General features: G+C 55.2%; 1 protein-coding gene across 7 annotated transcripts; it reads right to left on the reverse strand.

Moving 5' to 3' along the window:
* Positions 1-1391: 1391 nt before the first annotated feature.
* Positions 1392-18288, reverse strand: LOC136147421 (uncharacterized). 7 transcript variants are annotated; one of them, XM_065906821.1, is made up of 13 exons: positions 18055-18288; positions 12101-12662; positions 11600-11699; positions 9940-10032; positions 8714-8814; positions 7090-7185; positions 6551-6674; positions 5575-5688; positions 5021-5176; positions 4589-4791; positions 3104-3265; positions 2818-2940; positions 1392-2124 (listed from the first exon to the last, which is right to left on the reverse strand). In XM_065906821.1, exons 1-12 carry the CDS (start codon positions 18221-18223, stop codon positions 2859-2861), a joined length of 1962 nt encoding a protein of 653 aa, XP_065762893.1. In that variant the 5' UTR covers positions 18224-18288; the 3' UTR covers positions 1392-2124; positions 2818-2858. The 7 variants fall into 7 exon arrangements, with proteins under 7 accessions (XP_065762893.1, XP_065762889.1, XP_065762894.1 ...); XM_065906819.1 differs by lacking the exon at positions 1392-2124 and adding an exon at positions 2130-2388; XM_065906818.1 differs by lacking the exon at positions 1392-2124 and adding an exon at positions 2130-2454.
* Positions 18289-24525: the final 6237 nt, after the last annotated feature.

The following is a 24525-nucleotide window of genomic DNA, read 5'->3' on the forward strand; positions in this document are numbered from 1 at the left end:
CTCAGCCCTCCTCCCTCGGGGCACAGCTCCTGCGCCGTCTCCCTCCCGCACCCTGTCCATTTGTGTGTCTTCCCCAGTCAGGCTTCCCGATCAAGATCCTCCAGGTCTTGGTTTTCGCCGGGGCCAAGGGAACCTGGACACAGGTGCTGCACCCTCGGCCCACCCGGGGAAGCCTCAGCAGTGGGGCAGGGCGGCCCAGGGTCGCTTGCAGGCGGTTCCCTTAGCTGCCCCCACGCTGCCCCCACCAAGAGCCAGCCTGTTTCTGGGTGGCCAGTGTCCATCCCGTTGAAGCCATGGGCTTGGGGTGGGAGGGTCTCGTAAGGGACTTGAATCTAGGATATTTAAAAAAAAAAAAACTCTTACAGTTCAGTAACAAAAGGCTGAACAACCTAACTTATAAGCAGTAGTTTTTGAATAGATATTTCTCAAAGAAGATATACATACGGCCCATAAGCACACGAAAAGATGCTCAACATTGTTATTCATCAGTTCAGTTCAGTTCAGTTGCTCAGTCGTGTCCGACTCTTTGAGACCCCATGAACCGCAGCACGCCAGGCCTCCCTGTCCATCACCAACTCCCGGAGTTTACTCAAACCCATGTCCATCCAGTCGATGATGCCATCCAACCATCTCATCCTCTGCCGTCCCCTTCTCCTCCTGCCCTCAATCTTTCCCAGCATCAGGGTCTTTTCCAAGTTATTCATCAGAGAGAATGCAAATCAAAACCGCAGTGAGGGGCTTCCCTGGTGACTCAGTGGTATGGAATCCACCTGCCAGCGCAGAGGACAGGCTCCAACCCTGATCTGGGAAGACCCCGCGGGCCGCGGAGCGACTAAGCCCAAGGGCCACAGCCACTGAGCTCACACACTGCGGCTGCTGAGTGAGCCCAGGCGCCCGGAGCCCGTGCTCCTCAACAAGAGAGGGGACCCTGCTCTCCGCAACTGCAGCCGAGGCTGCTCAGCAGCGAAGACCCAGGGCAGACGAAAATTAAATAAATAAGTGAGCAAGTAAAACCACTGTGGGAGACCACGTCACACCCGCCAGGTGTCATCAGAGAGTCGGACGTAAGGAATGTTGATGAGGATATGGAGGCACTGGGCCCCTCATGCATCGCTGGTGGGAACGCAGAATGGTGCAGCTGCTTCAGAGAAATACCCTAAAGTGTCTCAAAACATTAAACGCGGAGTCACCGTTTGACCCAGGAATTCCACTGCTAGCTGGAACACAGGACTAAAAACACATGTCCACACAAAAACTTGTACACACGTGCTCACAGCAGCATTATTCACAGCAGCCCCAAACTGGAAACACCTCAAATGTCCATCAACAAATGTATGACGGAACCAAATATAAAACAGAGTGTCACTCGACTATAAAAATGAATGGGCTATGAATGACTCCACACTCCCAGTGCAGGGGGCCTGGGCTCGATGCCTAGTCAGGGAACGAGGTCTGACGTTTTGCAACTAAGGGATCTAGTGCCACAACTGAAAAGACGCTGAGTGCCACAACTAAGACCCAGCACAGCCAAACGAAGAAGGAGAAAATTTCAAAAATGAGCGGAACAGGGATGCAAGCCACAACACCGATGAACCTTGAAGCACAATGCTAAGTGAAAGAAGCCAATCACAAAAGGCAACGTATTATGTGATTCACTTTATGTGACGTGTCTGAAACAGACACGCTTATGCGGCCAGAAAGCAGAGCAGTGACCGCCCAGGGCCGGGGGCACGCTGGGAAGAGGGGTTTGGGGTCATGCCAACAAGGTTACAGGGTCTCTTTCTAGGGCAGGTGAAAATGTCCTAACATTGACTGTGGTGATGGCTGCACAACTGTGAATATGCTAAAAACCACTGAATGGTACCTGAAACTTGTGTGGGTGAACCACATGGCATGTGAATTGCATCTCAATAAAGCTGCTGTCCACCAGCAGAGGACACGCAGCCAGGCTGCTGAGATGCTCCATGCCTTGCCTCTCCCTGCCCCGCCCTCGCCCTCTGGTTCTTCTGGGTGGACCGTGGAGGAGGCTGGCCTTTCATCGCCCGGTGTCTGACTCAGGATTCCTTCTGGTGGAGGAGTCCAGGCTTGAGAAGGATGGTTTCCTTCTGGATTTCAGACTGCCGCCTGTGAAGTGGCCAGGGGCACACACATCTTCCACCTTAACCGGGTCCTGGAGCCACACGACATCCACAGCCCCGGGGGAGAGGCTCCCGGAAACGAGCGCTCACTTCCACCTCCACTTGGGGCGGCCAGCAGGCCACTGGGCACCGAGGGGATGGAGACAAACACCTGTCTGGTCCTCCAGATATGAGGCTGGTCCTCCGCCATGAAGACGTTTGCCAGGGACCAGACAGGACAGCTCTCGGCCAAGACAATGATGACGGGCATCTCAGGAAAGGAAGCGAATAAAATAGACTGGGGTGGGGTGGGGGGTGGGGCATCTAGGAGCCAGACCTAGAGGGAGGAGAATCCCAGCAGGTGGGAAGGGCATTCCAGTGAATTTCTATTATTTTTTCCAAGCATATAAAATGAATTAATATTTCTCAGTTTTAATTTCAAATAATGGAACTATCAATCGATATAACCACGTAAGCTACAGTTTTTCAGTTCAATAATTGTTCAGACTAAAGGAGTCTTGCAACCAAAATATTCAAGAACCGCTGACTCGGGGCCCAGGGAGCTGCCTGCAGGCGGGTGGTGCAGTGTCTGCTTTGAGTCACTGGGCCCTCACTCCAGTCCAGCCCCTCATCCTGGTCCCCTCCGAGACCCCCAAGCCCCTGCCCCAGCCACTCCGCCCAGGGCTGGATCCTGACCTACCGGCATCTCTGGAGAAGGCCCTGGAGCCCTCACACCCTCGGTCACTTTGTGAAAGTCGTGAGGAAGCCCCAAGAGCAAGGGCAGCAGCTCCTGAGCTCAGGCTCCTCGGACTGGCCCTGTGTGCTGAGCAACAGGAAGAGGGCTCTGTGCACCCATGGGCGCGCAAAGGAAGACGAGAGTGGGGTCTAGAGCAACATCTTCCAGGGCAGCTGGGACAGCAGGCGGTTCCCCCATCCCCAACCCCACCACCAACAACCATGACCCCCAGGACGCTTAGACAGCCTACCCGGCAGTCCTGGACACCAGGAAGGGATCTGGACTGGGCCACTCCAAGGGTCCAGCTGGGTGGATCTCAGTGTCAGGAGGCAGAGAGACCAGTGAGGGGCCTGCACAGGCCTGCGGGGGACCCTGGGCAAGTCCTTGCCCTTCTCTGGCCTTGGATTCCCTCCTGAGGATAGGAGGCGCTGAGATGTGTGTTTCTGGCCCAGGGCTCCCAGTCTCTGCAACTCACCCTTCATACTTACCCTTCATACCCTTCACACCCTTCACACCCTTCATACTCACCCTTCACACCCTTCACACCCTTCATACTAACTCTTAACACCCTTCACACCCTTCATGCTCACTCTTCACACCCTTCACACCCTTCATACTCACCCTTCACACCCTTCACACCCTTCATGCTCACCCTTCACACCCTTCATGCTCACCCTTCACAGCCTTCATACTCACCCTTCACACCCTTCACACCCTTCATACTCACCCTTCACACCCTTCACACCCTTCACACTCACCCTTCACACCCTTCACACTCACCCTTCACACCCTTCATGCTCACCCTTCACACCCTTCACACCCTTCATACTCACCCTTCACACCCTTCACACCCTTCACACTCACCCTTCACACCCTTCACACTCACCCTTCACACCCTTCATGCTCACCCTTCACACCCTTCATGCTCACCCTTCACACCCTTCACACCCTTCACACCCTTCATGCTCACCCTTCACACCCTTCATACCCTTCACACCCTTCATGCTCACCCTTCACACCCTTCATACCCTTCACACCCTTCATGCTCACCCTTCACACCCTTCACACCCTTCATACTCACCCTTCACACCCTTCACACTCACCCTTCACACCCTTCATGCTCACCCTTCACACCCTTCATGCTCACCCTTCACACCCTTCACACCCTTCACACCCTTCATACTCACCCTTCACACCCTTCACACTCACCCTTCACACCCTTCATGCTCACCCTTCACACCCTTCATGCTCACCCTTCACACCCTTCATACTCACCCTTCACACCCTTCACACTCACCCTTCACACCCTTCATGCTCACCCTTCACACCCTTCACACTCACCCTTCACACCCTTCACACCCTTCACACTCACCCTTCACACCCTTCATGCTCACCCTTCACACCCTTCATGCTCACCCTTCACACCCTTCATACTCACCCTTCACACCCTTCACACTCACCCTTCACACCCTTCACACCCTTCACACCCTTCACACTCACCCTTCACACCCTTCATGCTCACCCTTCACACCCTTCATGCTCACCCTTCACACCCTTCACACCCTTCACACCCTTCACACCCTTCACACCCTTCATGCTCACCCTTCACACCCTTCACACCCTTCACACTCACCCTTCACATGCCCGCGCCCTTAGCTCAGTCCCGCCCCCACCCAGGCCCGGGCTGAGCCCCCTGCAGTCTCCCCCGTCTACCTGCCCCGCTGCTGCGTCTCACCTCACGTAGTCTGGGAACCTGTCACTGAAGGAGTCCAGCCATTCATCCAGACACGGGTTGCCCTGCTTCCCGCTGAGCTGGAAGACTTCCATCAAGGCCTCCCGGCCAGGGGCTCCATCACCGAGGCCCTGCGGAGAGGAGCTCCCAGCCTCACTCAGCGCGGGCCTCACCCCGGGGTCACCGCACAGGCCCCCGGGCCAGCCCTGCCGGGGAGAGCAGGGTGTACCTGCCCGTGTCACCCCCTGAGTCCCCCAGGGTGCCCCCCAGGCCCTGCCTCCCCTCTGCCCAGGGCTCCAGGGCCGCCCTGAGAGACCAGCCTGGCACAGACGGGTCAGGAGGGGACAGCCGGGTCCAGGCTGGTCAGGGGAGGAGAGAGACACACCAGAAAGGGGAAGGCGGCCCCTCGGAACCCCCCGAGGGCCCCGGGCTCACCTCCTGCCTCCCGAAAGCCTCGCGCAGCTCCCGGAAGTCCGTTTCCACCTGACCCCGGTGGTCTTCCCACTTCCGGGGCTTAAGCCTCTTGAGATGGGTGACCAAGGCCTGGAGGTACTCAGTGAAGACTGCTTTGTACAGGCTTTGCACAAGGCTCTGCCCCCCAAAAGAAAGAGGACGCGAAAGGTGGAGCGAAGCTGTCCCAGGACAAGTCTCCTGGCCTCAGGGGCTCAGCCTTGGGGGTGGGGCGGCAGAATGGTCCACAATGCCCCTCTAGCTGGGTCTGTGGGGCCTGGCCCCCAACTCGGCAGGCCTAACCCCTGACCACTGGGCTTCCACGACAAAGCCGCTCCTTCCCGGGGTGACCGCCAGCTGGCCCCGCACCTTCCCCGGGAGACCAAGAGCCAGACTGACGACCAGGGCCATGCAACCCTGCCTGTCTCTGGCCCTGGGCCGCCCTGTTGGCAGGACGGCGCCCACAGCCCTGGGGCCAGGGGGATGCCAGCAGCCACGCAGAGCTGACCCCCAGGGAGCCCCCTTCTGCTCCTTCCTACCTTGTACGTGGGAGGAGGAAGCAGGCTGGGATAGTGCTCCAGGCCCCGCCTGAGGGATCGCAGAGCTTGGGCCAGCCCCTCATCTTCCCTCCCGAAGTGATGCTCCAGTAGGCTCTGAGCACAGGAGCGTCACAGTCACTGAGGCCTGAGCCCAGCCTGTCTCCCATCCTTGCCCTTTCTCTCCTCCAGCCCTACAGACCCCACCTCCCCAGCCCTGCTCTCCACTAGGCCCACAGCCCTGGACCAGAAGGGCCTGCATCCCAGGAGCCAGAGGCTTGCCCACTGTCTGCCCCCAAGCTCGGTCCACCTTCTCCTGCCGACTCCTGGAAGCCTCCCAGATTCCATCTGCAACCCTTGACGCCAGGTCCTCCCCGGAGCCCTCCCGAGTCTTCCTGGAGTCCCTCACTCTCCTCTGGGTCCCCAGCAAACCACAGCATGGCACGAAGTCTGAGGGAGGCTTTCCCGCCTGGTCTCAGCTCCAGAGACCTGGGGCGGGGTCACAGCTAGGCTTCCCTGCCTGGGAGGCACGTGGGGCAGAGCGGGATCGGGGCAGGGGGCAGGGCGTCAGGCCTCCACTGGCCTGGCAGGACAGGTGGCTCCACAGGTAGACAGAGAAAGGAGCGGGTCTGCCCGTGGACAGACTGCAAACGTGGGCCCTGCCCAGGCAGCTGCCCTCTGTGAGGGTGAGCCGGGCCTCCTGAGTGGAGGCAAGGCCAGCCCCAGCCCCCTCAGCCGCACGGGGCCCATCTCTGGCCAGACGGGAAGCTGAGCTGTCCTCCCACTGCAGACCAAGGCCCAGGCTCGGGCATGGGGGAGGCTGGATGCAGGGAACTCGAAGCTAGCTGTGCCTGGGCTTTGCTGTATCCCTCTCATTGCCCTGGGCTGGAGGGAGCCAGGGAAACAGAGGCACTCTCTGGCCACACCACTGGGAGCAGCAGAGGGCCCACGCAAGGGCTGGAGTTGGGGGGTACATCACCCGGTACTGGCTTCTGACCACGGACGCAAGGTCATCCTGGCTCCGGTCCTCGATGGCGCTGATGGTACGCAGCACCACGTCCGCCAGGGGAGTGCGGGCCTGGCCCAGATCCTGCCACGTTTTCCTGTTGGAGGAAACGCACAGGGCCCGTGGGGCCTAGCCGGGAGCCCTGCAGGCCCAGCCACAGCCCTGAGTCGTGCACACCCCTCTTGCTGCTGGCCCTCTGTGCACCCTCGGGCAGACAGACTCATTTCTGCGCCTGGTTGTCTATTTCATCCCCACTCTTTTTTATTCATGGAATAAGTGTTATATTCCTGTAGCATGAAATGCAAAAGGTACAAGAGGAAAACTCCTTCCAGCGGCAGCCAGTGTTCCTGGCATCTGGCGTTTCCTGTATGAAATCCTGCCACTGGGTATCCAGCTTGGGGGGGGTCATCTCCCACTTCTCACACAGGCACCCAGTCTGCCATCCACGCAGAGTGGCCCGCCGGGTCCGAGGCTGCCCGCCCTGCCCACACCTGGGTCACACCCGGACCCACCTCAGGACGCAGCAGTTCTGCAGCACGTGCAGCTGGGGGGAGAGTCCGGCACCGGCCTGCTGCTGGAGGAAGTGGGGGGCACCCTCACCCCGGTATCTGCGTGTGAAGGCGGAGAATGCAGGCGCCGCCCCGTGAGTCAGCCCCATCCAGCAGCGCGAGCCGGCCCCCTTCTCAGCCTGACTGCTGCTTCTTCCGTGAAACAGCAAGTGTGGGAGGCCATGGTCAACGTGTGGACGACTGTGGCCGGCTCTGCGCCAGGCGCTGGAGCGGACGCTTCCCAAGGCTCTTTTCCTGCAATGCTGTCCTTGGCTCGGCCCTTTGCGGTAAACGCTTCTAGAACTGGACGGGACTGGGTTTCTCCTGTGGTCTGGAGTCATGGCTAATGCTGCACTCTCCCGACAGGTGAAGGAAGAAGTAGGAAACAAGTCCTCCTGGGAGTGATGAGGGGGCCCACGGGGAGGGAAGGGGGCACCCCACACCCTGCCTGGGCCATTGCAATGCCCCCGCAGCAGAGTGGGGAGAGAGGAGTCAGGAGAGGCCCGTACACCCCCGCTCCCCAAAGGCAGGAAAGAAGGAGTGCCTTTAAATTCCTAGAGCATAAATCACCATCTCAAACTAGCCACCCCGTGGTGTTTGGGTAAACATTTAAAACCTGGCTGGTTTCATCTAAAGATTCACATCTCCAGCTTCTCATGAGGAACCTGCCTGGTGCCAGGCCCTTCAGAGAGCCTTGTGCTTGGTGAACACAGCCACACTGGAAATCCCGGAAAAGGGGGCCCCGTGACGCCCCGGTACACAGCGCTGCGCCCCAAACTTGCGTCTCACCAAGTCCAGTCAACCCCAGCCACAGCCACCCTCACCCCAGCCCCCTGGGAGAGAGGGAGCTCTCCCCCCAAATCCGGGGCCAGGGCAGAGCTGGGTGTGGACCGAGGAGCCTGACAGCAAGTCCTGCTGGGACAACCAGGCGGGGAGTGAGGCTCTCAGCTCAGCCGCAAGGTTTAAAGGAGCGCCCCGAAATCCAGCAACCGAGAGAAATGGTACTTTATCGCAGTTTTTAAAGCTCGATGGCAATTCCCTGGTGGTTGGGACTCTGTGCTTCTACTGCTCTGAGGCAGCGGTTCGATCCCTGGCTGGGGAACAACATCCCACAAGCCGTATTTGGCCAAAAAAGAAGATGAAACAAACAAAAAACCCCTCAACATCAGCGTAACAAAATCCAGGATGCACAAATTTTCAAGAAGGACGGGAACCGAACCGGGTTCCCCCTAATCTCACGCTGCCGTGCAACAGAGAGCCACGAGCCCCATGCCCCACATGCTGTTCAAATGTCAGTTAGTTGAAATTAAATAGAATTTAAACCTCATGCCCCCTTAAAACCAGCTGGACAGCTGCCGGGCCAGGACCTCCAGGCTGGACGTTTCTGCGGTCACACAGGGCTGCCTCCAAAGCCAAGGCAAGATGCGGAGTGGGCAGGACGGGGGTCACCCAGAGCCAACCAGCCCTCCCCCTGCATTTTGTGAACTGGCCCCGGCCTGGCAGCTGGTGGCGAGGTGAACGCTCTGACATGGGTTAGCTGAACCCAGGCCAGGCCTCCCCACCTGGGCAGGGCTGCCTTTTCACTTACCTTTTCAGAAACTCTGAAAACGTGTTCAGAACCATGGCTTGAACCCGGCTGGTGATGGGAGGCCCGATGTCTTGCACCGAATCTATGGTTCCTTTCAACAGCTGTCAGTCAAAGCAAGTGGACTCTCGGGGGACGGGGCAGACCCTGGGAGGATGCGCCCCCCAACTCCGCGCCTGTCCCAGCTGTCCCCACACCTTGCCCCCTTCCAACCTGCCTGCTGCAGATGGCAAGGGGCAGACCCCTCCCACCAGGCTCCCCCTGTCTCCTCAGGCCTCCACACTCGCACCCAGACTGGGTCCTGCCCTCAGCCTCACACACCTGGAGTTTCTCCTATTTGACACACACCCTGAGGCTGCACCAGCCTCCTCAACAGGGGCTGCCAACTCTCCCCCAGCCCATGCCCCAGCTCAACTCCCTCCCGATGCTCCCAACAGGGCGTCTCTGATAAAGGCACTGAGGATTCTTAGTGTCTCATCATCTCTCTCTCCAGCCCCAGCAGTCACAAAAATCAACAGAAACACCAACTCACCCCTACGAAGAAAGCCAAACACATGCACACACACACACACAAACATGCACTTACACATATACACAGGCGCACACACAGAGGCATACACACATATGCTTGCAGACATGGGTATACACACACATGCTCACACATGCATGTACACATGTGTATACATGCACACACGCATACACATACATGTGCTTATACATGCATACACTCCCATATACAGGCACACGTGCATATGCATACGTGCATGCACACATGTGCATATATATACATGTGCACACATTCGTGTACATGCACGCACATGTTCACACTCATGCTCACGGACCAAACATTTTATACCAGGTGGACTGCACAATGTCTCCTGGAGCCTCAGGGCCCTCCCCACTGAAGCTCCACCCTCCCCAGACACCCGTTTCTTCCAGGTCCTAAGTGAGACCCAGGAGTGGGTCCTCATGAGATGAGAGGTTCCCCGCAGAGGCTCCTGCACCCCAGCACTGGGACCCCACCACCCAAGAGATAGGCCTGGACTGAGTGCTGTCTGCTCCGCTCCTCGCCTGGCCTCGGGCACTGCGTACCCCCCAGCACCACTCCCGCTCAGCCCCTCCTGTCTGTGCCAAACCCACGCCCCTCCCAGCACCTCGGTCCTTCCAGGCCCCTCCTCCTCCAGGCCGGCCACTCAGGAAGGTGCCAGCAACCCTCGTGGTGGGCATACCTGGAAGATTTTGAGGAATGCCTGGCAGGAAGAGGTGGCCGACTCTTTCTGATCACAGGTCAGGACATCTTCTAGTTGTTTTTCCAACTCTTTCTGCTCGGAACACAATAAAAGCAACTTCCATCCCCGTGTTCTCTCTGGGGCACAGCCAGGTCCAGCCCCCCTACAGCTGAGGCCGGGGTACCCCAACTGGGGACAGGAGTGAGGGGCAAGTCTTTGACCAGCCCGAGGATCCCCACCAACCAGCAGCCTGAAATGCCCCCACCGGGGGACCCCGGTTTCCTGAGTAAAGCCCTTCTTTCACAGCCCACATCCATCAACCCATCACGGGAGGCCTGACACCTTCCGGATCCGCCCCACCCCTAGCCCTGAGAAGACAACCGCTTCTGTCATCACCACTCAGTCGGGGGCGGGGGGATGAAGAGCTACCCTCGTCGGGGTCCAGGGTCCCCGCAGTGACCAGGTCAGACAGGGGTGCCCAGATACCAACGGACTGGGGTCAAGAGCACACGGGACGCCAGGACTGACAAGGCCTGGGCCACAGCTCGGAGGTTACCACAGCCTGTAGAGGCCTGGCTGGGCTGGGGATCCCCAGGCTGATGGCACCCCTCTGAAAAGCTCGGAGTGACCCCTCAGGCGGGTCCAAGGCGAGGACAAACGCTCAGGAGGAAGCCCCCTCCCACACCGCCGGCCAGCGCCGGCTTACGGGGACCCTGGCAGAGGACACTGTGCCCCACGCCTGCCCAGCACTCAGTACTTCTCCACTCTTAGCCCTGCCCCCCTCACGCCCCCACACCCCCACGTCCCTAAAACAGCAGGAACCTTATAGGGCTGGTGGTGTAGGGCAGGGAGACGGCGCCCCAGCCTTTGGCACCCTTGCCAGGGGAGGGCGGCTGGAGCAGGGGGCGGCGTGGGGACCCAGCAGCGGGATCCCTTCATCCTGCCTGGGGGTCTGAACTGACACCTGGCCGTTCTGCTCAGCTCAGCTCAGTGGACGAGTGTGGAAGGCAGAGGACGACAAGGCCCGGATTCTCAGGCAGAGACTCCAAGAACAGGAGGCTCTGAGCCGGGTGCTTCAAGGGGACGGAGCCTTGAGTTAGGCCAGCAAGTCTGTGTGCGCCGAGGAGAAGGCCGGACATTTCTATCAGTGACTGGAAAACTGCAGTCTCAATGTATACATGTCCTGTGTCTCGTTTGTGACAGCAAATCATGTTTTCTAAGAAATGGTTGCGGTAGAAAGTTGCGATGGCGCTATAAGTGCTCACGTGTTTGAATGAGAGGAGAATGAACTGGAGGAGGAAATGGCAACCTACTCCAGCATCCTTGTCCAGAAAACTTCACGGACAGAGGAGCCCATTGCGCTACAGTCTTACCGTGTCTGCCATGGATTAACCGCCTGCGCCCTCTGGGGACAACCAACTCCCCATCTGAGCCTCCCAGGCTCCGGGGCCTGGGGAGCCAAACTGCACTGCTGGTCAAAGCCGCAACGGGACCCGGGGTGGAGTCCCCACAGGCCGTTTTGTAACACGTCCTGTGACGCGGACCCACGGGGCAGTGGTCAAGGGCCTGGATCCGTCCTAGGGGTGGACTTGGGCTCCAGCTCAACCCCCAGATGCAGGACAAGAAGGCCCGGTGGTGGGCGCTCCCAGAAGCCAGTTACCTGGATCAGCTCCACCAGCCGGCTCTGCACCTGGGACATCCAGGTGACAAACACCAGCGGGTCCGGGAGTTTCCTGGTAGCAGCAGGCTCCGGCGTCTTCCTGCAGGATTGGAAGCAGCTGTGAGGGGCACAGGCCCGGCTGCGGAGCGGGGAGGCCTGGCTCAGAGCCGAGGGCAGTGCACTCCGCGCCGGACCCGCCCCTGCTCAGGGGGAGGACGGCTGGGGGCCACGCATGGGAACTAAAGTCTTCGCGGTCATCTCTGAGCGTGAGCTCGTGACGTCAGCTCCCACACACTCACCGACAGGCTCGCACACCCCTCCGTACCCATGCCGCACCAGGAACACACTGACACACACACCCACAGACACGCACGTGTGTGCTCAGGCTGTCCCCTGAGTTCGCCCCCGCCCCAGGAGGCCCTTCTGACCGCCCCGGCCCGAGGATCGTCACGCCACGGCGGTGTCCTGGCCCAAGACCCCGAGGCCCCGAGGCGGACTCACGCCAGCTGCCCAAACAAGGCCTTCCTGGCCCAGGTGTAGAGCTCCCGGCAGCTGTCCGGGTCTCCGCTGCGGGTCAGGAGCACGGAGAGACGGTCCAGGAGCACCTCCTGGAAGCACTCTCTGTCGGTCGCCGAGAGGCGGGCTCCCAGCCAGCCTGCCCTCCGGGGGTCCAGGCCACGATCCATGGCCTCGGCCAGCTCCGCCAGGTACCCGCCCAGCTGGTCTCCCGGGTTCAGGGGCACTCGGTCTCCGGGGCTTGGGGGCACCTGGTTCTCGGCGTCATTCCTCAGCTGTGTTCTCAGCTGGCAGTCCCAGGAGGCCAGGTCACCACCCAGCTCCCGCGAGGAGCCCCGGGCCCACTCCACTGCGGCCGCCACCGACCTGAGCTTCCTCTGCAGCTCCCGGCTGCCCCCGCCGCCCTCCAGTGCCTCCTGGATGACCTGCCACATGCCCTGGGCCACGATCTGGTATTGGGAACCACGGTCCTGCCTGTCTTCTGCCAAGGATGAGATGCTCTGGCAGGCTTCCAGGAAGCGGCCCTCCAAGACCAGCTGTGAGAATCCTGGAAGAAAGGAACCCGAGGCCGGTGGCTCAGTGGGGGCTGCAGGAGAGGACGGTGGGTGAGGGGGTGAGGGGCTGCCGTGGGGCTCCTCGGAGCGACCTCGTTTGCCTGGGGGTGCCTGTGCTGAACTCGCCTATCCATCAGAGGTACCGGCAAGAAGACGAGGCGGCTTGTTTGAGGAGCCTTTGGGGCCCAGGTCGAGGGGCCAGACAGGAGCAGAAGGGCACAGGGTTCTTCCCGGTGAACTTTTCATGTGGTCCCCTTCAGAGCCCATCATGACATCTGTGAGCCTCTACGCTCCAGGGCGGATCAAGATCTGAGTCCCCATCAGATGACTGAGTGGTTATCAGCACCCTGCCAGAACACAGAGGCACGCCAGGAGGGAGTCCCCCGGAGCTGGTAGCAAATACTCCAGCACAGGGGTTCTCCGCATGAAGGCCCATCAGGACCCCCTGGGGCCATCCGCACCCAGGTAGGGAGTCTGCTTTCCTGCCAGGTTTCATAGTGGGACAGGAGGTGCTGGGCCCAGAATCGCACTTGAGACCTGCTTCTCAACAGTATCCAAGGGCAACCAAACCCGGCTTCTTTCCACACATGGGACAGGTAGAGAGACGCGGGACAGGTAGAGAGAGAGATGATTGATGGATACAGAGAGAAGAAACAGATGACAGATACAGATAAAAGATAGTAAATAGAAACACAGATGACAAGGAGGGATAGATGATGGATCAACAATGGATGGATGACAGACAAATGACAGAGGATAGAGACAGACAGACACAGATCCAGCTGTCATAGAACCATCCCTGGAGGGGCAGGGTGGGGTGCAGCTTGAGCCTTCCATTCCCCTCCCCGGGTGCCTGAGGCTCCCCAGTTTCAGCCCCTTCTCCAGACAAGGAAGCAGCCCAGGCCTGAGCAGCAGCTGGAGGCAAAGCCTCCGAGATGAGGTGATTGGTCTTCTCCCCAAAAGTTCAGAGAGAAAGAGTGACCTTGGCCACATCAGGCCAGCCTAGCAACAGACAGGTGGATGGATAGGAGAGTCCCCCTGCTGGGGCTGGCACCCACTCGAGCCCTTGGACACAGGGTGGCCTCCCTGTGGTCCCCTCCATTCTCACCTCTGCCCACTGCCCTGCCTGCCCCTCCCCATCTAAGCACCCCGTTCTCGGGAGCCCCAGTACCACCTGTGACCTGGCCACCCTGGGCTGTTCAGAGACCACTTCGCCCAAGCAGGCACCCAGACCCGTAGTTACATGGCCCAGGGGCTGGCTCTCTCCAGGACTAAGGGGTGTGTAATGGGGGCACAGGATGGGAGGCCCTTAGACCCCAGGGAGTAGGTCAGGATTGCCCACCAGCATGGAGCCAGCTGGGGCAATTATGGACAAGAAGGGTCACCCACTGTCCTGCTGGGCACATGGGTGCCACACCCTGGACTGGGGACCTGGAGGGCCAGAGAGGCTAACCCCCAGCGGGCAGCCACCCAGGGCCCAGGAGCATCTGGACAGTACAGCAGCTGACGGCCTCAAAGGCCTGTGTCTCAGTATGTAGGGTCGGGGGCAGCAGCTCATGGTGAAGGTGGTGCCCATGCTGCCTCTCAGCTCCCCCTCAGAAAGCACAAGGGTGCCAAGAATCGGCTTGGAGAAAAGAATGAAAGGAAGAGGTTTTGAAAATGCTGGAGGGGAAAAGGATGACACCTTGAAGTTCCAGGACAAAGCACTTAGGGGCTAGGGATGACCTTATTTCCTAAATGCTGTGGGTGTCAGGCAGGGAAGAGATGGTCCACGGACCCCTCCAGGCAGGGAGAGACCAGAAGGGCAGAAATCGCTCTGGATCCCAGAGGTCCTCAGCGACACAGCCCAGCCTGCAGTCACAGGAAGAGGTTCTGATCAGACTGGAGCCGAAAGGAGTAGGGGTGGGAGGAGGGCAATTCAAAGGCACCTGCACACCTCAGCATACATTCTCGGGGACTTTAACCTGAAAGGGCATTCACTTTAACTCCTGAATTTCCAAGTGGGAAGGGAGCTGTATTTCAAGTTGGGTCTCGGGCCTTTCCATCGTCAAGGGCAGAGGCACGTTCTTCTCCTCCCCAGTCCTGCTTCCTGACTACTGGACACACCTATGAAAACAGGAGCAGGGCAGCCCCCCGAGCTATGAGGCAGGAGCCCCACCTAGTAGCAGCTGGCAGCAGACCTCAAGGTCAAAGTTGGGGTCCCTGAACTCTATGGGCGCTGAGCTGTGACCAACCTAGACAGCATATTACTTAGCCGACAAAGGTCCGTCTAGTCAAAGCTATGGTTTTTCCAGTAGTCATGTATGGATGTGAGAGATGGACTATAAAGAAAGCTGAGTGCAGAATTGATGCTTTTGAACTGTGATGTTGGAGAAGACACTGGAGAGTCCCTTGGACTGCAAGGAGAGCAAACCAGTCCATCCTAAAGGAGATCAGTCCTGAATGTTCATTGGAAGGACTGATGTTGAAGCTGAAACTCCAATACTTTGGCCACCTAATACGAAAACTTGACTCTTTGGAAAAGACCCTGATGCTGGGAAAGATTGGAGGCAGGAGGAGAAGGGGACAACAGAGGATGAGACGGTTGGATGGCATCACTGACTTGATGGACATGAGTTTGAGCAAGTTCCAGGAGCTGGTGATGGACAGGGAAGCCTGGCGTGCTGCAGTCCATGGGGTCGAAAAGAGTCAGACACGACTGAGCAACTGAACCGCACTGAACTAAGCTCTCTGGAGCACCGGCGTGTGTGCACTAAATCGCTTCAGTCGTGTCCAACTCCTTGCAGCCCTGTGGACGGTAGCCCGCCAGACTCCTCTGTTCACGGACTCTCCAGGAAAGAACACTGGAGTGGATTGCCAGCCCTCCTCCAAGGGATCTTCCTGACCCAGGGATCGAACCGGCATCTGAGTCTCTTGCATTGACAGGCGGATCCTTTATCACTGAACCACCTGGCAAACCCTAAAAAAATGTGAATTTTATCTTGCTTAGACCACTGTATTGTTGGGTCTCTCAGTGAAAGCAGGTGAATGTACATCGTAATAACGAAAAACTTTAAAGCAAGACATATTGGATCAGGACAGCCTCCAACTTGACTATGTTGGCAGGGGTGAAAAGCCCCTACCTACTCCTAGTAAATAGCTCCGTTTTTTTTTTAATTAATTAATTAACTTTTTACTGGAGGACAATTGCTTTTCACTGTTGTGTTGGGTTTTGCTGAAAAAACAAACATGAATCGGTCATAACTACATATATATCCTCTCCTCTCGAGCGTCCCACCCGTCTAGGTCATCACAGAGCATCAGGCCGGGCTCCCTGGCTACACAGCCTCCCACCAGCGGTCTATTTCACCCGCACGGTAGTGTATTTATGCTAATGCTACTTTCTCACTCTGTCCCACTCCCCCTGCGTGGCTCCTTTATGATAATGAATTAGGTGAGATTCGAAAACAGGAAATCTAGCCCCTGGCGTCTCTGTGATGTTGGCAGCCTCAGGGCCACCCTAGCATCACTGCCCTTCTTTCCAGAGAGGCATTGTACCAGGAGCAGCCGCGAGCCACACATGGCCGCTGGGCACTTGAACTGTCCAGCTGGGCTGTGCTGTCCGTGCGAAACCCACATCAGTTTTCACAGACTGCGTAGGGAAAAAGGAATGCAAAATATCTCACAAGGTTTTGTTTGTTTGTCTGAATGGCCATGCTTCGCAGTACATGGGATCTTAGTTCCCCGGCCCCGGACGGAACCCAGGCTCCCTGCATGGGAAAAGGCAGTGTCTTTAACCACTGGACCACCAGGGAAATCTCTAAAACATCTTAATAGTAATAATGCTGATTGAATGCTGAAGCATGCTAACATACTACTTTAGCCTAGTAAACCATATCAGTAAAATAATTTCACCTATTTCTGCTTTTATTTGCTCCCGTGACTACGAAAGCTTCCTGTGTGTGGTTCATGAGCTCATGAGCTCCTGGAGCTCATGCACCCCTCTCACCCTGAACCTCAGAGAGGAAACCCCTGTTGATCCCACCCCACCCTGGCCCCCGCTCTGGGTGGGAGCACCGATCCCCCTCCCCAAACAGGCCAGCCACCCTTACAAAGTCCTGAGGGCCCTCAGGCTTCCGACGAACACAGCTGTGTTGATGCTATCTGTCAGCAGGAACACTGGCGGGGACAGGGTGAGGCTGACGAAGGTCAGACATGGGGTGGCGGCCCCCGCTGTCTCCACACACACCCAAGCGATTGGGTGAAGGCAGATAGGCCTGGCCAGCACCCACCAGGCCCTCCACCGGCCAGGAACCCGAGGACAGTTCGGCTGCCCCCGACCGCCTGACCATCTCCCAGTTTCCCCACCAGTCACACACTGGCCACCATAGTTGGGAAAGGAAGGGGAATGACCCTGGCACATTGACCCTCCTGGCAGAAGTACCCCAACGTCACCAGGCTAGTAAGGACCCGGGAGACTCCCCCCGAGATCCCATCTCCTGTGAGTCGACTGAAAAATGCTTGTCCCTTAGGTGACCGTGATGCTGGTCACCGTCCAGATATCAGAGACATAAAGACAGTGGCCCCCACGACCCTGGGCTCCCACTGCAATTCTGCAACTTTCCACTGCCCACATGGAAAGCATGAAGCCTTTTCTCTTCAAGAGAACTCTCTCTAGCTTTTAAAAACACCAGCTCCTCAAAAAACACCCCCCTAGCCTTTCCCCAAACAACCCCCAAGACCAGAGCTTTAATTAATAGGGCAGTCCAGCCCCACTCCCCCACTCAAGGCCATCCAGTGAGCTTCCCTGGGCGCAGACCCCAGCGGGGATGTGGGTACACACACGTGGGTCCCCCACAGACCAGACACACCCAGCCCCACGCCCAGCCCCTGTTCCTCTTCTCTCGCCCCTGCACCCCAGAGCCGGGGGTGCAACCCCGTACCCACTTCTGGTTGTCTGGATTGGAACACTGACCCCCTCACTTGCTGGGCAAGTGACTCAGCCTCTCGGAACCTGCGTTGCGTCAGCTTTGAAACGAGCTTCACGTGAGATCCACGGTGAGGTCTCATGAGAGGGACGACTCGGCTGATGGACTCTGTGGGCGCCATTCCTGCCCCTCCGTGTGAGCTCGAGTCCCCCTGCCCTGCCCCCGGCCCGGGGCTCAGCTCCATCTCACCCCCATCACAGCTATCATCAACAAGCCAGCACCCCCGCATCTTGTGCGGTCCTCCAGGCTTGGGAAGGAGGGGTCTCATCACTCTGCCAGGTCCCCCCAAACCCTCCGCATGACAGCCTCGAGGGCAGTGTGCAATAAATACTGAAGGAAGGGATGGATGAGGAACAAAAGAAGGAAGGGACAGACACCACTTTCCGCCAGATGGAAAAGGTGAGAGTGACCCGGGTACCTTCAGAGCTCTCTGCCAGAGGAACAGCAGCAGTCTGGGGGTCTCGATGCCCCCAGGTCTCGATGCGGAGCCAGGTCAGAATCTTCCATCTTTTGTTTCTGGGCTGGCCTTTGAATTTTCTGTCTGCTCCTTCTCTTTCCTCCCTTGATTTCTTTTTACGCCGACCCATCTCACTCCCTTGATCCGTCCAGCTGGGCAGACAGCCTCGCCAAGGCTTCTGAGTCACCGACTTTCCCGGTCAGTCTCTATCAAACAAAAGAAATTAAGGGCGGGACGTTGCATGATAGCCTGAGAAGCTTCCTCTGCAACTTTCTAGCTCCCTTCTGAGCACCCCGGGAGTGGCAGTTTCATTCATTAACCCATGAACATTTCCCTGGTGTCTTGGATCAAGCCGAGGATGGAGCAAAGGCCATGCAACTGGGCAGGCCACACGAATCCTGTGCTCACAGCGGACCACGCCACCACCATCCTTCTACCCCATCCCTGCTGTCAGTAGTAAGAACGCACTTTTGTTTAGGTTGTTTATTTTAATCTGTCACTAGTGAGAAATTACTTATAGCTGTGATTTCTTTCTTTTTAAAACAAATTGTGGTAAAATATATACAACACAAAATTTCTATTTCAATCATTTTTAAGTGTACAGTTGAGCAGCATTAGCTAATACACATTTTTGGGCAAAACCACCACCACCAGCCCCTCCAAAACTCTTCTCTTGCAAAACTGAAACTGTCTCCATACTAACTCCCCACGCTCCCTCCCCCAGCCCCTGGCAAGCCCTCTTCTCTTTTCTATCTCCATGAATTTGCATATTCTAGGAACTTCGTGTAAGTGGAACCAAACAGTATTTGTTCTTTAGTGATGATTTATTTCACTCAGCTTAAAGTCCTCCAGGTTCATATATGTTATAGTATGTGTTGGACTTGCCTTCCTTGTAAAAAAAAAAAATATATATATATATGTATATATATATATGAAGCGTTATGACCATTTCCTGTGGACCGCCTGCTAAGATTCTGCAGTCCCAAGCGAGGGGGCCTGGGTTCTATCCCTGCTCAGGGAACTAGACGCATGTGTCAACAAAGATCGATCCCGTGTGCCACAGCCAAGACCCGGCTCAGCCAAACAAATAAATATTTTCTAAAATATACAAAACTTTATTGTCAATTCACTTTTAAAAATTATTTATTGTGTCACAACACACATATCTTTTACCATCTTCTCTAATAAGGAGCTGATTTTTTAAAATTTTATGTGTTTATTTTTGGCTGTGCCTTTTCGTCGTCACTGCCCGAGGGCTTTCTCGGTTGCCGCCGCGAGCGGGGCTCCTCTCTAGGTGGGGTGCAGGGCCGCTCACTGCGGGGGTCTCCCTCTGTGGCGGGGCACAGGCTCTCGGGGCGCTGGCTTCAGGAGCGGCGGGCTCACAAGCCCTAGCACACAGGCTTAGCTGCCTGGGAGCACGTGGAATCCTCCCAGACCTGCACGCTAACACGTGTCCCCTGCATTGGCAGGCGGGTCCCCTATTGCAAGTACTCCTTTAAATAGGTAAATTAAGCTTTTAGTTGGAGTTTCAAAATCAAACTCTCAAAAATAAATAGAATGTGTAGATAGAAAAGTAGAAAGATAGAAAGTGAAGTCACTCCATTGTGTCCGACTCTGCAACCCCATGGACTGTAGCCCACCAGGCTCCTCTATCCATGGGATTCTCCAGGCAAGAATACTGGAGTGGGTTGCCAGTTCCTTCTCCAGGGGATCTTCCCAACCCAGGGATCGAACCCAGGTCTCCCGAATTGTGGGCAGACGCTTTAACCTCTGAGCCACCAGGGAAGCCCATCAGTTGGAGCCAAGGTGGAGAGGGGGAAGAAGTGAAAATTGCTCAGTCCGACTCTTTGCAACTCCGTGGACTATACAGTCCATGGAATTCTCCAGACCAGAATACTGGAGTGAGTAGCCTTTCCCTTCTCCAGGGGATCTTCCCAACCCAGTGATGGAACCCAGGTCTCCTGCATTGCAGGTGGATTCTTTACCAGCTGAGCCACCTGAAAAGCACTATGAACTGATTCAGTGTAATTAGAGGGATTCCCTGGTGGTTCAGATGGTAAAGAATCTTCCTGCAGCGCAGGAGGCCCAGCTTCGATCTCTGGGTCAGGAAGTTCCCCTGGAGAAGGGAATGGCTATCCACTCCAGTGCTCTTGCCTGGAGAATCCCATGGACAGAGGAGCCTGGTGGGCTACAGTCCATGGGGTTGCAAAGAGTCGGACACAATGGAGTGACTAATACTTTCAACATCAAACTCTCAAAAATAAACAATGAATAGGCAGAAAAGTAGAAGGCTAGAGTAGACCTGAAAAGCACTCTGAACCAAATCAACATAAGTAGGATTTATACAATTTTCACACAACAGTAGGATAACAATTCTATTCAAGTTCCCATAGGCTATAAACCAGGAGACATCAGAACATATCCAGGTACATAAAAAACAAAGGTGCAAAAATTTCATTGCCCAAAGGCATTGAAACCATAGTCTGTTCTCTTATCACTGTAGCATTATGTTAGAAATCAACATCAAAAGATATTCGAAAATAACTAACTAGTTTTCAAGTGCAATGTGATGTTTACCAAGAGAGATCTTTAACTTAGCCATTGAAAGCCTCAACAAAGTCATAAGACTGAAAAGAGAGAGAGGATGATTGCAGAGAAGAAAGCATTTAAATGAGAAATTAACATCAAAATGAGAAGTTACTACCAAAGATACTTTAAAAACCCCAGGTATTTGGAATTTAAATGTCCACTTTTAAAAGATAGTTCTATCTAAAAAGCCATAACAAGGGAAATTTGAAAATATTTGTAACAGAATAAAAATGAAAACAGAATTTGTTGCATTAGCTGAAGCTGCTCAGTGTGACTGGCAGGTAGATTCTTAACCAGCGGACCAGGAGCCCTCATTTACCATTTTAACTGTTAGGTGAATCAAGGTGGGTTGTGAAAGAATTCATAGAAGTGTTAACAAGAGAAGAAAAGAAAGTTTTTATTCACTTTTCCAGGGAGGAAAGGGGCAGAGGCATGGAGTGGCTCTGGCCTTGGAGGTGGGGGGTTTGAGTCTTTTATTGAGTTTAAGGAGCAAGTTTCAGGAAAGAGGGGGCGCGCTCACGTCTATTCTGGTCTCTAGCAGTATCCGGGAGGGCTGCTCTCCATAAGATGTGGTTTTTCTGGGAATCTGTAACTTCTTGTCTTCAGTAATTTTTCAGTCCTTGGGTGTCTGAATGAGACTTGATAGTGGCCCTTGACAGATGTTACTCTATTTTGAACAGTGTTAGATGAGTTTTCATTTCCCCCCTCTGAATAGTAACTTATTCTTCAGTGTTACATGCGCTTCCTTGATAACTCAATGGTAAAGAATCCGCCTACAGTTCTAGAGATTCTGGAGACCTGGGTTCGATCCCTGGTCAGGAAGATCCCCTGGAGGAGGAAATGGCAACCCTTTTCAGTATTCTTGCTGGGAAAATCCCATGGACAGAGGAGCCTGGCGGGCTGCCGTCCGTGGGGGTCAGAATCAGACACGACTGAGGCAGCTGAGCATGAATGTACCGCAGTGTTACATGGGAACCCAGCTGACCCATTTTTGCGGAACTGAGGCTGAGGTCTCCTTTTCCATAACTTCTTCCTGTTGAGCTTGGAATAGAGCTATTTTCCTTGGGAGGCCAGGTGGGTTGTCTTGGAGGTGAATGATCTGAAAGGCAAGACCCCTGAAGAAAGGTTTGGTAAGGGCAGTGAGATGTTTTTTTAGAAAAGAGAGGAGAAACCTGATAACATGGGGGCCGGGGCACTTACCTGGTGATCCAGTGGTTAAGACTCCTCCTTGCAATGCAGGAAATGCACGTTCATCCCTGGTTTGGGAACTAAGATCCCACATGCAAAGGGGCAAATAAGCCCACGCTCCACAACTACTGAGCCTGCACTTGAGTGCCCGTGCTCAGCAACTAGAGGTCTGGGCCCCACCAGGAAAGATCCCGCATGGCAACGAAGGTCCCCATGCTGCAGCTAAGATCCGACACGGCCAAATAAAGAAGTAAGGATTTAAGAAAGAAAAAAGACAGGAGCCCAAATGAAGGAGCAGAGTCTGGCAGTTATGGCTGAGTGCACGACGGCTGCAGTGCTGACGACTGAAGCCAGAGCTGTGGCCTCAGTTCCCGGGACCAACAGAGGTTCTCGTTTAGTCCAGTATCGGGAAAGGTGGGGAGAGGCCCAGGCCTGGTGCGGGGGTGCATCGGGGTCACAGGGGTACGGTGGTGCGGGTTTGGATCCAGGTAGGAGGCGTACAGAGATACGCCAAGGTCCGGAAGGAGGGTATGCAGGCGCTAAGAGTCATGTTCAGGAAGCTTGTACCTGAGCCTTCTAGCAGGGGGCAGATGACAGTTGGAGCAAGTCCCACCAACGGGTTTGAGCAGGCAGATGCTTTGGGAAGGCTGGAGGTGTTATTTTCCCAGGTGAGAAGCTACTATTGAAAATCAAAGCTCCAAGCTTTTTCGGGAAAGAAAGAGCCGATGTACTTGGGACAGGCCCTACTTTTACCTGGGTAGGGAAAGTGCCACGGGTGATCCGCAGGCGAGGCCAGGCGGCAGGCGGCGCATCTGCCAGGAGGACAAACGGAAGTCCCACGAGGGTCGTTCGTTCAAAGAGAATGTCGCTGTGCGTGCTTAGTCGCTCGGTCGTGTCTGACTCTGCGACCCCACGGACTGTAGCCCGCCAGGCTCCTCTGTCCATGGGATTCTCCGGGCAAGAAGAATACTGGAGTGGGTTGCCATTTCCTCCTCCAGGGGGTCTTCCCAACCCAGGGATCGAACCCTTGTCTCTTATGTCTCCTGCATTGACAGTGGGTTCCTTACCACTAGAGCCACCTGGGAAGCCCTCTTAATGTCTAGAGCTTCAGACACCTGGGTAATTTGAGAGGTGAAACCAGGGTGATATGTTTGTGCTGAGACCCCCAGGGTGATCCCTCTTCTCACAGTTGTATCGTTAAGAAGGGCTTCTCTGAGTCTGGGAGGGCCAGGGCCGGAGCAGAGGTGAGGGCTGTCTGGAAGGAGGAAAAGGCTGACGGGAGAGAAGAGTTCCCTTCCAGGGGTTCATTTTCAAGTCCCTGGAGGGCCTCAGAAAGAGGTTCCTTTATCAGGCCACAATGGGATATTCAGACTCGAAAGGAACCAGTGAGGCCCAGAACCACCCTTAACTCCTTTTTGTTTTGAGGCAGGAGAGGCTATAAGCTCTTTGTGTTGAATAATGATTGCTTGCTGACCTGGGGACAAGAGAAATTCTAGATGTTTGACTGGGGCTTGCTGAGTTTGTGCTCTGGTAGCCCCGCAGAGCTGAGTGGGCGAGGAGGGCGGTGCTGTCGGTAAGGGTGGTCCGGGCGATGGAGGAGCAGGCCGTCAGCGAGTACAGAAGGTGTGTGAGAATGAGGTTAGAACACTCCCAACACGGTACGCAAAAATAAACTCAAAACGGATTAAAGACCTAAGCATAAGGCCAGAAACTGTAAAACTCTTAAAGGCAAACACAGGCAGAACACTCTGACATAAATCACAGCAAGATCTTTGACCCACCTCCTAGAGTAACAGAAATAAAAACTAAGACAACCAAGTGGGACCTAATTAAACTTAGAAGCTTTTGCACAGCAAAGAAAACTAAAAACAAGATGAAAAGACAGCCCTCTGAATGGGAGAAAATAATTGCGAAGGAAGAAACCAACAAAGGATTAGCATCTAAAATACACAAGCAGTTCAAAGTCAGGAAAACAAACAACCCAATCGAAAAATGGGCAGAAGATCTACACAGACATTTCTCCCAAGAAGACATACAGTTGGCCAACAAACACATGAAAAGATGCATAAAAGCGCTCATTATTAGAGAAATGCAAATCAAAACTAAAATGAGATATCACCTCATGCAGGTCAGGATGGCCATCATCAAAATAATCTACAAATAATAAATGCTGGAGAGGATGCACAGACAAGGGAATCCTCTTGCACTGTTGGTGGGAATGTAAATTGATACAGCCCCTGTAGAGAAGCGTATTCCTTAAGAAACTAGGAATTAAACTACCATATGACCCAGCAATCCCACTACTGTGCATATACCCTGAGAAAAATGGTAATTCAAAAAGACAAATGTGCCCCAGTGTTCATTGCAGCACTATTAACAATAGTCAGGACATGGAAGCAACGTAGCTGTTCATTGACAGATAAACGGATAATGAAGATATGCTACATCTATACAATGGAATATTACTCAGCTACAAAAAAGAACAAATTTGAGTCAGTTGTAGTGAGGCAGATGAACCTAGAGTCTGTCATATAGAGTGAAGTACGTCAGAAAGAGAAAAACAAATATTGTACGTTAGTGTATATATTTGAAAACTAGAACAATAGTTCTGATGAGCTATTGGCAGGGCAGGAAGAGAGATGCAGACACAGAGAA

The sequence above is a fragment of the Muntiacus reevesi genome, chromosome 15, assembly GCF_963930625.1.
Source record: "Muntiacus reevesi chromosome 15, mMunRee1.1, whole genome shotgun sequence".
NCBI classification, from domain to species: Eukaryota; Metazoa; Chordata; class Mammalia; order Artiodactyla; family Cervidae; genus Muntiacus; species Muntiacus reevesi.